Source organism: Hordeum vulgare, chromosome 7H (assembly GCF_904849725.1).
Source record: "Hordeum vulgare subsp. vulgare chromosome 7H, MorexV3_pseudomolecules_assembly, whole genome shotgun sequence".
In the NCBI taxonomy this organism is placed as follows: Eukaryota; Viridiplantae; Streptophyta; class Magnoliopsida; order Poales; family Poaceae; genus Hordeum; species Hordeum vulgare.
This window is the reverse complement of record NC_058524.1, coordinates 619,345,340-619,360,504: the sequence shown is the minus strand read 5'-3', so window position 1 is coordinate 619,360,504 and position 15,165 is coordinate 619,345,340. Positions and strand designations below refer to the sequence as shown.

At 41.6% G+C, this 15,165-nt stretch overlaps 1 protein-coding gene across 2 annotated transcripts; it reads right to left on the bottom strand.

Moving 5' to 3' along the window:
- Positions 1-4,435: 4,435 nt before the first annotated feature.
- On the bottom strand, positions 4,436-14,811 carry LOC123407448 (protein ENHANCED DISEASE RESISTANCE 2-like). 2 transcript variants are annotated; one of them, XM_045100584.1, is made up of 22 exons: positions 14,441-14,811; positions 13,571-13,824; positions 13,414-13,467; positions 13,026-13,091; positions 12,650-12,756; positions 10,845-10,918; positions 10,637-10,753; positions 10,508-10,548; positions 10,322-10,422; positions 10,137-10,232; positions 9,687-9,751; positions 9,517-9,588; positions 9,126-9,281; positions 7,494-7,711; positions 7,378-7,417; positions 7,146-7,300; positions 6,905-7,006; positions 6,326-6,370; positions 5,642-5,782; positions 5,391-5,486; positions 5,121-5,222; positions 4,436-5,027 (listed from the first exon to the last, which is right to left on the bottom strand). In XM_045100584.1, the coding sequence occupies exons 2-22, from the start codon at positions 13,799-13,801 to the stop codon at positions 4,929-4,931; spliced, it is 2,178 nt and encodes a 725-aa protein (XP_044956519.1). In that variant the 5' UTR covers positions 13,802-13,824; positions 14,441-14,811; the 3' UTR covers positions 4,436-4,928. The 2 variants fall into 2 exon arrangements, with proteins under 2 accessions (XP_044956519.1, XP_044956520.1); XM_045100585.1 differs by having other exon boundaries at positions 4,935-5,027; positions 5,121-5,298.
- Positions 14,812-15,165: the final 354 nt, after the last annotated feature.

The following is a 15,165-nucleotide window of genomic DNA, read 5'->3' as shown; positions in this document are numbered from 1 at the left end:
GTGATATCGATGCTCAATATGTGGTGTAAAATAGAGAGAAACATAGAATTGACTCAACATGATAATTAAATAAATATGCCCAACGCAGAGGGAAGCAGGGATTAACATATGCGAGGGCTCATTTGTTTTAAAACATAGATGAATTTATTTTGACAGGTGCACCTTTCCTCTAGACGCTTTAGAGACACAGGTTTCCAATATCTTTCATGATAAACAAACCAATGGCGGATCCCATGATTCTACACTCCCCCTTCACCATACTAACACAAACCATGGCAAGCCCAATCCACAGGTGTGTGCCAACTTTTGAATTTTCCGGGGGAGTGTCCTATATATTTACTTCTCTTTCAAACTAGGCATCCATATTACCAGTCTCTCTCATAAATTTGACAAGCGAATAAACTCTTGTTATGAGTAAAACGCATTTAGCATGCAAGATATTGACTACCCACACCAATCCATGAGGTGTACAAGCACACAACGTAGAAATTTATTTGAAGATTTAGAGGTGGCACATGCAAATTTACTTGCAGTGGTAGTGAAATATCATCTGTAGGAAGGTATGGTGGACACTTTGTGGAATAAACTTGCTTCAAGGTTGCATGCATAGGCTAGCAAAATACTGGGAGCAACCACTTTACAAAGCACAAAAACCACAATCCTGCATTCAATAACATTACTGAGAAAATATAATCATGATGATAACATATGAACTTGAACACCAGCAAGGCTGAATTTTAAATTTATCAAACATGTATAAACATGTGTCAAGCCAATCATCTATCGTTCATTGGACATACTTATCACCACAACATGATGGATTCAACCTAATTAATAAACTAATGCTCATTGTTATTATAATATAACTGCCTTACTTGATTAAACATATGGACTATCTTAGCCTCACTCATACTTTATCGGATTAAACGGAGGATCCATGTTTACTTCTCAACGTATATATATAATAGACGAAGCACCTGACATTCTATACATTTACAAATTTCCTATTAAAGATATAAGTGAAGCATAAAAGTAAACAATAAACTACTCCAAAATACATAAGTGAAGAACAAAGAGTAGTTAAGTAAATAGACAGATAGGTACAAACTCTCTTCAAAACAAAACAAATCAGATCTAAAGATTGTATAAAATAGCAAACAAATCAAAAGTACACTCCAATAAAAAACACATATTATGTCAAGAATATAAATATAGCCCCAAGTAACATTGTTGATACATTGAAGATGAAAGAGGGATGCCATCTGGTGCATCCCCAGCTTAGATGCTTGAGTCATCCATAGATATTACCATTGAGTTCCTTGGAAATCCCTAAGATCAGGCTCTTTTTACTCCTTATTCTCCTTATATCGTCATCTCACCCAAAACTTAAAAACTTCACTCACAAGAAACTTGACGGAATTCGTGAGATGAGTTAGTATAATAAAATAAATCATTCACTCATGTACTGTCAACACAAGATTTATAATCATTCCCAAATAATTTCTAATGTATTCTATCATTTTTGAAATTTATACCACTCAATATAATCTAAGAAAACTCCAAAATAAGCAAACTAAGAAAACAAAACAGAATCTGTCAAAAACAGAGCAATATGTAACGGACGAATTAATTATCATACTTTTGTAACTCGAAAACTTTTGAAACATTACCACATAACACAGATCTAAAGATTGTATAATATATGAGTTCCGGATTTTAAAAAATGTTCCAAAATTCGAAACAATGTTCACGAATTTGTAAAAAAGTTCTTCATTTTCGAAAAAATGTTTTCCTTTTCAAAAAAAGTTCGTAAGTATAAAAAAAAGTCATGTTTCAAAAGGTGTACATAAGTTGAAAAAATGTTCCTGATTTAAAATATGTTTACAAATTTCAAAAAATGTTCTTTTCTAACAAGAATTGTTCTAAGTTTTTAAAATGCTCCTGTTTTCAAATTTATGTGTGTTCTTATAAATTCTTCAGAAAGTCAAAAAGATTTCTATGTATAAAGTTTATTTGTAAATACAAAAGCTTTTTAAGTTTCATAATTTCAAAAAATAAAAAATGTAAGCTTTTAGAAAATAGAGAAAGAGAAACACAAAAGAAAATAAGGAAGAAGAGAAAAAAAAGAAAAGAAAATGGAAAATAACTAAAAAAACGGAAAAAAAAAACGAGCCAGTTGACTGGCCGGCCCAATCGCTTCGTCTCTACTGTGCAAAGCCATCGCTACTGGAGGCAGAATGCGTCCAGTAGGAGGTCCGTACGCCTTGTGCCGGTCCTGTTCATTTTTTATCAATTACCCATGGGCTTTGGACCTACTTATATTATAGTTTTTGTTGGATCCGAGTGCTAAATGGGTGGCTGATTGTTCTATCAACTTACTAATCTTATGCCAGCCAAAATTATTAATTGAGGAGTATTTTTTTCAAAGATCATTCCCACCTCCTTAGGTTACGACAAGTGGGGCATGGCATGCGTGGCACTTGTCGTAACCTGGGAGTTTTCTCTTTTTCGTAGATTCTTATTTTTAAAATATTTTATCTTCTAAATCGAGCGTTCAAATTTCGAACCGTTTTCACCGTTGGATTTCTCGCATCGAGATCTTCAAAACTAGATCCCATGTTGATAGGTTTTGACAAACTTATTTTTTCATGAAAAAAACCAGATAAAAAAACGTGCCTCTCGCGGTAAAAAAACAGAAAACACATTTTTCGCGTTTTCCCTTTCTGAGAGGCACGGTTGTACCTCTCACGAAGGTAAAACCATGCCTCTCACGGAAGCAAAATTGTGCATCTCGCGAAAAAATGTGTTTTTTTCTTTTCAAGAGGCACGGGTGTGCCTCTCACAAAGACAAAACCGTGCCTCTCACGGAAAAAACAGAAAACACATTTTTTTTCCTTTCCGAAAGGCATAGTCGTGCCTCTCGCGGAAGTAAAACCGTGTCTCTTGCAAAAACAAAACAAAAATAGAAAACACTTTTTTTCGTTTTCAAGAGACACATCCACGCAAAACCGTGTCTCTCACAGAAAAAAAAATAGAAAACACGTTTTTTCACGAAATAACAAATTTTTGAATTATTTTTTCATCGGAAAGCTAAGAAAGACCGTGAAAAACTGAAACACCAAAAAATCAGAAAAAAAATAATCTAAAAAGCCAAAAACGCGTGCGGAAAAATAAAAAAGAAATCCGAAGGAATCGCGACACTAGCGAAGGCTGAGAATGCACCAAGTGGCAGCACACGGCTCGCTGGGAGGCTCCCGAAGGAGCGCTCGCTAACTAATGGCTCCCTATGCCAGCGAGCAATCACAATGTCTGAGCAAAAACGAAAGCAAAGAGAAAAAACAAGATTGCTACAAAGACACGCACGAACGCACTGTCGCCACTAGTTTATTTCTGTTATTTCTTCTCTTTGACAACTCGCCTTCACCTACGGATTTCCAGCGCCAACGGGTGCCACAACTCCGACGGCCGCCGTCAGTGGTGGGGCGTCCTCGGACGCACGCTCCACGCCGTCCTTGAGCATATCGAGGGCGGCAATGAGCCGCTGCTGGCCGAAGCGGGAGCTCGTGGCTGCCGAGGCGAATGAGCCGGTGATGCCGTCGATGGTCGTCAAGCAAGACCACGCCGACCTGGACACCGGCCTGAAGTGGTCACGCAACGACTACGTTTGGGAGGAGATGGAGTGCCAGCGGTGCGGCGCTGTGGTCGTGAAGAGGGCGGCGTCATCGTCCTCGATGACAGCTACAAGGAGACGCCGGCGTAGACCGTCCTCGTCCGCAGCGGCGATCCAGGGCAAGGTTGCAACAAGGACGGTGACAACAATGATGGTGACGGTGACGACTACACTGCCTTGTACCAGCTCCTCAACATGAACTAGGCTAACAACGGCAGGATGACGACAACACGGCATAGTTTTTCTATGTTCTTATGTACTTTTTAAAATTTGTACAAATTTAAATGAAATTGTCTAAATTTCATCTAAAATCGAGTCAATTTCTTTGAATTTGGTCCGAATTCAATTTAAGAAAAAACAACGTGTGGGGTGGGGGCGACCTTGGGGGGGGGGGGGGGGGGGGGGGCTGGAGATCTTGTAAGAGCCCAAGGTGCCAGCGGACCTCCTGTCCATGGATAACGTGGTGCTGAGCAGACCCCTTCTGGCCACTCGTTGCTGACCCCCGTGCCCTGCTCCTGCCTCTGCCTGTGTTTAGTTAGTAAGGGAACTCAGGCAGGATTTCGACTTACAAACTAAGCATGCATTGCAACGCCATGTGAAGATGTAACCAACATTTCAGCACATAAGAAGTTGCAAGGAAGCTGCAAAATAAAAAAAGTTAAATACAATAAAATGCAACAGCGACACATAGTAATTGCAACATGACAGAACAAGAGAGAAAGGGTGTAGACTGTGGCTCATAAAACCCAAATTACACCGCCGCTGTTTCACAAAACCCCATGTGAGCATTCCGCAAATCGGTTGCATCTTCTATGCTGGTGTCAAGTTAGATATTACATGAAGAGTATAGTTTGTGTGGTTTGAACTTGGAACTGTCATCTCAACCCTTTCCTACCAAGTTTCAAACAAAGCAAGCGCATAGCTTTTTTATTTGCGCTGGACTGACCCTCACCTGGGCCTCGCCCAGCCTCCTAGCCCTAATTTCGGTATCTTCTTTTTTCTTTGCCGACACAATCCTAACACCTACAAGATTGCCATCACATTACCGAATTATGATGTGCAATACATAATTACATACACATAAAAATTAATTGCTTCTTCGCGTTCAGTATGCTGTTGGAATGGCACGAGCGCCAACGCTTGGTACCCGGCCTGTATATATGTATACCCTACTGTGTCTTGCCAAAGACTATGGATGCCGACGTTGCAAGCACCACTTGGACCAAATGGACGATGGGTGATGGTAGTAGTAATTCGGTTAATCCTCAAGTACAGGAACAACGGCAGATGATAGTTCTATGTGCGACATCCGAACGGCACCAATCAGTCGTTCCGGGAGCTCCTCATATGCGTGGCCCTGCCAATAATATATAGTCAGTTTATCCGATGGTTATGTCCTGCATCAACAAAGTAATTGAGAGAGCATTTCCTAGATGGCAAATGTATGTACCTGGACAAGAAAAGCCATGTCAACAACTAGCGTTGTGATCACGCCACACACAAGCCCCAAGACTCCATTTGCCACCGTAGACGAACCAATGTCCACATCTATCTGCACGATTCAATCGCCGTATTGTACCGTAAGGCATCAGTTTAGCCAGACCATGTTCTAGTTCTTCGCCTGTGTTCTTTTAAGAAACACAAGGAGCACACATGTCCTGCTTTTCAATCTAAAGAAAGGAACACCAAGGGAGAAATACAAGATATACTGCAATCTTACTTCCAAATAATTTGCACCACGGATATAGGTGATGTCAACTGCTTTGCCTAACAGACACGGTGTGCTGCCAACACTTTGGCGGACAATCCATGAGCCCTGAAATGCAAACAGCATAGTGAGAGACACGGACCCACCCCGCCTGCGAGAAATCAAGAAACATCTTGTCCTTCCCTCTATTCTAGTAAATAGAGCATCTATTATTCATATTTAGCATCAACCTCATAGAGCGTTAAGGATGGCGAGACCCATACCTTCGGTACAGATGGGATCAGCTTGAACCTACTATTGCGGAATTCATCATCACCATCAACAAAGCGTTGCAACAAGGAGTTCGGTATCAGTTTCTTTGATACAAAGTAGAAAACCATACTATAGTTAGTTGTGCCAGGAACCTGCAATAGCAAACTTAATCAGTAACAAACTATATATCAAATGCAACAGTAAGCAGGAAACTGGTATGCAGTATCATCTATCGTTGCTGGGTCACAGTAAGGGAGAACAATGATGGTAGAAGACATCAGTGGCAGTGCCAGGAGCAAGGAGATGTGGTGCCACTCCCTTCAAGGTCCATGGTCTACTCAGTCCGACTTATTGGAAAGATACTTAAGTTTTTTTTTCCATGGCGTACTAAAACAAACTTCCTGTGCTATTTGATCCTATAAAATTCGAGATGACATGATTTTGCAATCTAGGTTTTTGTCATTCCTGCATTTTCAGAATCATGCGAACCAAAGAGGCCCTATTAAGAAATGACCATGCATACCTCTATTATATGATACTACATCAACTTAATCCATCTGAAAGCATTTAGGCAAGAATATATGCAATAAACCGAACCCTTGGTTTTCTCAATAGACAGGTATTCTGAAACAGACTACTGAGAGTGTGGACAGTTATAGTGAAGATGGTGGGGGTAATTTTATAGGAATGCTTACTTGTAGATTTATTGCCAGTGAAAAAAGACCCTTCTCAGCAGCAACCTACAAGAGAAGCAAAAGGTTATAAAGAAGGAAGGATCAACTAGCAGTCGACTGGTGACATGCTTCACCTCATCTAACATATTCATGGTTAGACAACATAAGACATCTACAAAACAAAGAGTCTGCAACAGAAAATCATTACCACATACTACATACACAAAGTACACATTTGTAGAATAAAACATGAAAATGTTATAGTAATGAAACAAAGCATGGCTCTTGGACATGGTGTTACTTTTTAAAGCTTTTTAGACAATATGCAAAGCTGTTATCTTCATTAAGAGAAGCAACCACAATACTAGTGTTTGCCACCAAATAGAAAAGGATGAAAAAAGAACTATGACTCTCGTGTACAACCCTGGCACACAATATGGAGTATAACCATCAAAGGCTACAATGCTTTGTTCTTGACATACTAATCAACATACTCTTCCACTAATAATCACATCAACAAATCAGTTTCACAAACATATGGTTATTTACTTTCTTTACTGCGGACTGATCAATAATATCAAGCCTCAAATATGAACTCACTTGAACAGCGCATCCTTTTCTTCTAGCAACATGATCCATTCGTTTCACATCTTTAAACCAGTCAACAGCAACAAGCTCCATAAGAGGTTTTCCAGCAGGAACCTATGGACAAATAGTAAATATTCATAACGAACACAGTCTAGGAAACAGCCAAAATGATGAGTGTGGCACTCTGAAGTTATTTCCATCAGATATTCTAGCGAGATGATGAATGTGATCTACTGCTGGGAAAGATCAGAACCTTGCTTTTATCATATATGAAGTTCTTGCTTCGCACTCTAAAGTTATTTCCATCAGATATTCTCCAACAATCACGACTGTTATCACGGTCATCCCGGCGTAAATTTCCAGAAAATCCGGAAAAATCAATCTCATCTGAATCCTCCTCATCCAGCCCTATAATTAAAAATATATTATATGCAAACTAGTCCTGTTGTATACATAACCTCATGGAAGATGGAATTACAGTATACCTAGCAGTTTACCATCTGCATCGAGCTCACGGGTTGAGGGCTGCATAGAAAAATAGAAGACTATTTTAATATTGCAAGGAGAGAGGAATCAGAAAAATTATAAGCAAGTCATCAACCTCTAGCTCAGATTCAGGTAACTGAAACTCTTCATCTTCATCAGACTCCTCCTCAACCGTTGAATGTCTACTTTCATCCGCCGGAAGGCAGGTTTGCACAGTATTATCCTGCGTTTTTTTGCCTTTCCTAGAAGAAACTGATAGGGCCATATTGTCCATAACAGGAATCCTAGGAAGTATTTGACTTTCATCACTCTGTGAAAACCACTCCCTAAGCCCTGGAAGCAGTAAAAAGGAGGGAAAATGTAAAGCATATATCAACTAGCCAGAATATCATAATTCATGTCGGGCATCCACAAATGTGTAAAAGCAAATAAAAGGGGCACCCAAAGTAGCACCAGAGACAATCAAATATACACAAAAATCTCTTATATATATATATATATACACCAAGTCACATCTCAGTAACTATATGCTTGATGGTTCCAGGGTTAGACATCAATTCAAGTTAATCATACAGTACATGGAAGATGCTTGTGTGTCATTGCACAAGTTCCTTATTGCAAAAATCTAGGAAGAACACCGGAGCAGCTCGATCAAGGGCAGCCGCGCGCTTATTGAAGACGCCATCGCCAGATCCATCACCTTCCATCCGCCTTCCCCATGAAGCCGAACGCAAAAGCCTCAAACTTACTCTACTATATACAAAAGAGAACCGGACACCCCACCCATCCCTACTCCGGCCAGCAAGGCCGCCGGAGAAGGAAAGGGGAGGAGCTGGGAGGGCTGAGGCGACTCTCAAGAGAAGAGGAGAGAGAAAGAGAGGAAAGAAATGAGAGTAAGAAACAATCATTATTATGCAAGAGAATACCAAAGAAATCTGACATTAGTCTAGCACAGGACAAGCAGTGGTATATCCATACTAGCACAATGCCCATACCTACACTAGCACAATGCCTGTGCATTGTTAAGGTTAAAAAAACTATTATATATGTTTAAGATCTTCAGTTGCCACCCGTGCAATGTCAAAAATATTCATATCGTGCCTAATCCAATATGTGGTGTGAACAAAAGGTGAATGGACCACCACCACCAATTGCATCTTTATAGGAGTAGGGAGTACAGATATGTTGAATTGGAATTGAACATTTGGCCATACTATGGAGTAAACTAAAATGTCTCATTTGTGGAAGATCATTGTCATGCATGAGTACATCAAAGTTCAACTTCAATCTAGCACAGGATGGCAAAAAATGTACCCTAAAACATATGTTCAATATTTGGCTGTGCCGCGAAATTTAATGTTGCTTCTGCAAGAAATGTTCTACTATAGAAAATGGTGATTCCTTGTGAGAAGATATGCTTAACATGAAGACGTGTATACAGCATCAAGCAGTTAGTGCAAGGAGGAATACATAGCGTCATTTAGGCAGGATCTAAATTCAAGTGTTCTTGATAATCTGACAATCGTGAGAGGGGCGGCTGGTTCAACAAGTCAGCTAAAATTTCAAATGAATGACCCAAAAAAGTCTGGACACCACTAGAGGCCTAAGATGATAATACATTCAATCAAATCACTCACTCAGATTTATTGGGAGACTGCACTACTGTTCAGGAATTAAGGCACAGAAAACTAATAGAATATATTGGAAATACTGTTCAGAAGGTTATTCCAAAAACAAAAAACTGTACCGGCAACGCTGTTCAACATATGAAGGAGACTATGTTGCTGAAATGAAGGTAAGTAGCCAACCCCCCAACCCTTCAAATCAATCTGCATAAGATGTTGTACTTGTGTTCGGACTCTCCCATTACGAGATTTCAGTGGAGAAATGTTGAACCCGCCACCTAAAATAAAATTAAACAGAAAATGCTACACATAAGAAATCTGGTACCTACAGTCAATCAACATACATGCAAATGATGTACTCCCTCCGATCCATATTGCTTAACTTAGGTTTATCTAGAAACGGATGTATCTAGACACATTTTAGTGTTAGATACATCGGTATCTAGACAAATCTAAGACAAGTAGTAATATGGATCGGAGGGAGTATTAAATTCATCAGAGCTGGTTCATTACTCTCAATGTGTGCCCTCACAAATCCTGGTTGTGGACCACAGTTTGGATGTTCTCTGGATTGAAACAGCACAACTGCAGATGAAAATTACAAGATGTGATCATCAATAGGTACCATATATGTCCAGTGCATGTGCACATGATGAGATGTGTAAAACTACAAGAATACCAACCATAACTTCCATCATCGTTACGCCGCCAATACCGTACATAACAAAGATCACGAGGCCAAGTAAACCTGTTAAGATGTTCATCAAAGATGTGACTTCAGTAATTAATAAATGGCTGAAATACACCAAACTGAGATATGGTTTAATGATGAATTAAAATAGTTACTCTATATCTTAAAGGCACAATATCAGAAAATGTTAAGTTGTATTAGCCTGTGTTCCCCAGGGGCTACATTTCAATTAATTTAGACCAATAAATAGACATAGTTAGCCGACATTAGTGTGATAAGTATCAGCTGCACAATAAAGTAGGCATTTGCTAAAAATATACATAGGATAATGACATCTGTGTTTGTAAACCATGGACAGGTGTCTTGTAGCTTCTTTCCAATGGGTTCACACTTCTTATGCAGCATAGAAAGAAGGAAGATTCTAACAAAAGGTAAAACATACGCTGAAAACCAATCCAGTTGTAGCCTATGATACAGTATTGCGGTGTGGCCGTCGACCTCCTCCACTAGGCTACCATACTGGAAGCTGCAGTCCCACCTTAAAGAACAAGAGAAAAAGAGTAAGAATAAAGAAAAAACAGAACACATAATTGATGAGTTGATTTGTCAAAATAACAGAAAATATACTCAAAGCGGGTGGTGTCCATGCTCATCACAAGCTGAAATATAGCCTCACACGAAGCCTCAACCACTCCAACAGCCTTCATTGCTCTGCTACAGCTCCTTGCCTATGAAAGGTACACAAGCATCAAGTACAAATGGTCAAGGCCAAAATATCCAAACTACCAGTTCATCCCACAACCACCAACTTACAAGGTAATCAACATCCTGGAGCTCCTCAAAAATGCGGAGACCTGAAGTAAAGTTCAAATTTAACACCCCATCGAACAAGCAGCCTGGTTACAACAGAGAACCAAAGCAAGGGACAAAGAAAGTTCTTGCCATTCTGGCATCTGACAAGGCGCCAGTGTCCTCTAGAGAAAACTTGGGCAGGGCTTCCCTGATCAGATATTCCTGTATCGTTTCCACGAGTCCAATCATGCAAGTATTCCGGAGGACCTACAAATGCCAAGAATATAACAATCCTTTAAGCACTGGGACAAAAAAAAAATATGGAGGGAACGATTAACAAACAGACCATGTCACTGACCATTCCCAATTGTTGTTCTCCGCATCAATGATCGATTATTGTCCTCCTCCTCTTCTTCCTCTTCGTGACTATACCTGACAAAAGAAATTAAGGGAACTGTCATTTTACAACAAATAATATTCTACCATGTTACAATTGAACAAATGTAAACAGTCACTCAGAAGCATCACCAGATATGCATGAGGTGTATCAGGTATACAAACTTGAAGAGTTCAGATATTTTTAGAACAGGGCTACAAAGGGTTTATCATGAATTTTCTATAAAAAGTAAAAGTACTAAAGCATTTAAAAGGTTCCAAGTCATATTCGCTTCTTTCTTCAGCCTCGATCAAATCCTAGGTTCATAATGTCATTAAGAGCAACTCCAACGCAGCGACCCATTTGGTCTGTTTGTGTCCGTCTGTGACCGCTTGGCCAAAAATCAGTGCCCAGCGCAGCGACCTATTCCTATTTTGCGTCTGTTTTGTGTCCGCTTGGACCCATTTCCGTCTCAAATTTGGGTCATTTCGGTTGGAGGCGGACACAAACTGGACGTTTTCTGCGTCCACCTTGGTCTGGCCTGGCCCATATGTCATCCACCTCCCCATTCCATCTCTCCTTTTCTCTTCCCTCCCTGGCCCACCACTCCCACAGTCCCACCACCCACCCTCCCGACACGAGCCAGCGCCGTGGCGGTGCTTCCTCCGGCGCCCTCCAGCGGTGCGGTGGCGCGGAGCCAGCGGCCGGAGGCACCCGTCCCTGCTGGATCCCGTCTCCCGCGCCGGCGGCCGGAGGCTGGATTCCGTCCCGCAAGAGCTCGTCCACAAAAGCCCGGGCAGCTCTTGTTTTTTTTCAAAAGTAAAGGCTGTGTCTGCTTGAAATGGATACGCTCGCGTTGGGCGCACAGGTAGACCCAAAACAAAAAGCGGACAATATCGTCTGCTTAACCGACCCAAACGGACAAAACACAGGTCAAAACGGACACGATTTGGGTCACTGCGTTGGAGTAACTCTAAGTTACAAAAATAAGCAAATGGTCCTTCCATTCCAAATATAAGGTGTATTTTGACTTAAGTCAATGATTGCAAAATCACAATCATATGAAAGAGCTTTTGAATACGAATATAATGGTGTCCATTTTGTGGAAGATAAACTACATATTATTGGACTAGTCAAAAGCATGAAGTTGGGCAGTCAAAATAAGCTTTATAGTTTGGAACAGATGTAGTAGAAGAGATAAGAGATATAACAGCAACTATGACCACGTAAAATGTTGACAAGGTTAGAAGACACAATAGGATTTGAACAATTATCATATAAATATACCACATAAGTACATAATCAAATTCCGCTGCCAATAACCAAAAACATTAACAAAGAAGAAAACCATCACATGAATCATGTGCTGGCTAGAATACTACTCCCTCCGTTCCTAAATATAAGACCTTTTAGAGATTGTATTATAAACTATATACGGATGTACATGGACATATTTTAGAGTATAGATTCACTCATTTTGTTCCGTATGTAGTCTTCTAGTAAAATCCCTAAAAGGTCTTATATTTTGGAACGGAGGGAGTAGTTGTCAACTGACCGGAAGACAAGTGACACAAGAAAAAGGGCAGCCCGGTGCACATAGCTCCCGCTTGCACAGGGTCCGGGGAATTTTATTCTCATTAATTTTAAAAATGCTATGGCTGTGTCAATTGTCTTCCGGTCAGTTGACAACTAGTGTAAAGGAACTAAAATGGACGAAGTGTACAACATGTATAGAGTGCAAATAGAATGCATGACTAGAAAATGAAACGCGGTAATTTTCCACTTACTGGCTGTCACGATCAGAGGAGGAAGATTTCCTTCCATTTTCTACACTAGCATTTTGCTGCGATGAGCTAAAGGCTGTATTACCATCGGGAGACACTACACCTTGTTGCTGCATCAGTTTAGATTAGAAGAATCAATTTAGGTACATTTGTGCACATGCACTGAAATAGAAGATTCTCAGGCTCTGAAGAAGAAAGTAAGTAATAAAATTAGCCTTTGTCATAGACTCCTGATTAATTTCATAAGCACTAACAGGGGTGCCAATATTGTGTATGTTTGCATGTTTTTATTTGGGGTGGATCCCTTGAGGAACAAAGAGTCTCGGAGCGGTTACTGCAAAAATTTATATGTGAGATTTAGGATTTGCAAATGTTAAACCTGATCAATGACCATTTCAATTTTCTCCTTCCAGATTAGAGCCTCCTGGATATTGAATGCCGCCATCTGGTATAAGTTACAGAAAGGTAGCGTCAACTTAACATCAAGGACATGACTTGTAGGATTCTTAAGGATTCACAATTGGAAAACTCAGCAGACTTGCAGGACATGTTTCTTTTTTTCGTCAATAGAAGAAGTTCCTCCAGATGAATAAATCATACAACATGTGTCAAATAAAGTATTAACAGTCTAGTGGCATTTCAAGAGCAATTGCAATAACAGTAGGTTGATAGCTTAAATGGAAGTGAGTGCAGTAATAAAACAAGCTGATTATTATGGTCAAGTGTATGATGAGAGGAATAAGAAATAGAATGGATGGCTTTGGTACCGTAATGCGATGATGCTTCTCCCTTTTGTTGTAGACACTTAAGACATAAAGCATCTGCGGTGGAACAAATGATCAAAGGAAACGATCGGAGTGCAAGGCCAAAGACCATGCTGAGAGGAAGGAACTGCAAGCATGTGACAGAGGAGGAGATACATACATTGCCATGGTGCATCTTGAGGCCCCTGTCCTCGACCCTGCAGTTACCATCGATGTGGAGGGACTTGATGGGGAGCTTGGGCATCTTGTGCTGGGGCTTACGCTTGAAATACGAGAGAAGGCGGGTCTCCAGCACAAAGTAGCGCATGTGGATGAAGGAGCGGCCGATCTTGCGGCGACCGTGCCGGACCATCCACCCCTCATAGACCACGGTCGACGAAGACGACGACATCCCTGACACCCTCCCAGACAGCACTACACAGACAGGCATAAAAGAGCATTCCATAGGTCAGCCAACAGTAACATCAGTGAACTGAGCTCACCTGAACCAATCACTGGCCTAAATGGTTTGCCCAGCATTTCATCATTCACCTTGTGCGTCATTTACTTCACAACAATACCCAAAATGATATGGTACTACGGTTCACCTTGACCATAATCTACTGCTCTGCAGCATTATAAGCATTTCAACTAATACGAACAAACTGGAAGCGATCAGCCAAATTGGCACCCAGATACCGTCCAGCATACATATACTCGGGACGAATTGAGCCCACCTGAATCGATCACTGGCCTAAATGATTTGCCCGGCATTTCATCATTCACCTTGCCCACCATTTACTTGCAGATAGAGTAGTATACCATAGAACCTTGTTCCAGATCCCCCCAAGTCGATCAGAATATTGCAATTCACCTTGACCATAGTCTAGTACTACTAGTACTTTGTAGCAGCACTAAGCATATCGAGTAACACGAACAAGCTGGAAGCGATCGCGTAGCCGGACTGGCAAGCGGTCCAGCCTCCAACCACCAATCGAGGTCGAACCAGGAACCGCCCAGCACACACATGCTCGGGGTGAAGGGAGCCTACCTTGCAGACACAGCCCAGCCGCGGCGAGGCGAGGGCCAGAGGGGCGGCGCGGCGACCCCTGAAGACGAGGGAGGCGCCTGCGAGGGCGGCGGGGCGAGGGCCCGACGACGCCGGGTCACCAGCGCGGCGCAGCGGCGGGTGGGGCGGGGAGGTGGCGCTGGGGCCGCGGGCGCCCAGATCCGGAGATCCGTGGGCGGAGTGGCAGGTGGGTGGGGAGGAGGCCGCGCGGCGGGGATGCGGCCGGCCGACGGCACGGGGGAGGGGGGTGGGGGGTGGAGAGAGAGTGGGCAAGTCCAACCCGGGAAGGGAAAGGCCGGGGAAGCACGTGCCGCTTTCTCGCGGACCTCCGCTTCAACGGGGGCTCGGTCTCTTTTCCGGCTTTGGGCTGCTGCGGCCGCCGCGACGAAACTGATGCGCCCACAAAGCGGTTTGTTTGGCAAGAGCGGCTCCCGGGCTAGCAAAAGTCTGAAATGCCCCTAGAGTGCGTACAGATGCCCAAAGCTTTGTTAACAGTAAATAATTTAGAAGTTCAATTCACAAAAAAAAAATCCTCTTTCTAGAAAAGTACAGCTAGGTGTGTCTAATACAGATGCCCAAAGCTTTGTTAACAGTAAATAATTTACATATCACAAATTTATCCATTTTTGTTTATTTATAAGTTAAATAATTTAGAATTACAAAAACTTTTGCATCTTAAAAAATAGGAATTTTGAATTAAAATGCTG

Excerpts from the sequence above, each read along its gene's own strand:
- LOC123407448 (XM_045100584.1), bottom strand. The coding sequence starts at position 13,801 with ATGTCGTCGTCTTCGTCGACCGTGGTCTATGAGGGGTGGATGGTCCGG. Across the intron at positions 10,423-10,507 it reads TCCAGGATGTTGATTACCTT|GCAAGGAGCTGTAGCAGAGC; the intron begins GTAAGTTGGTGG and ends TACCTTTCATAG. Across the intron at positions 7,712-9,125 it reads TATGTTGAACAGCGTTGCCG|GGCTTAGGGAGTGGTTTTCA; the intron begins GTACAGTTTTTT and ends TACTGCTTCCAG.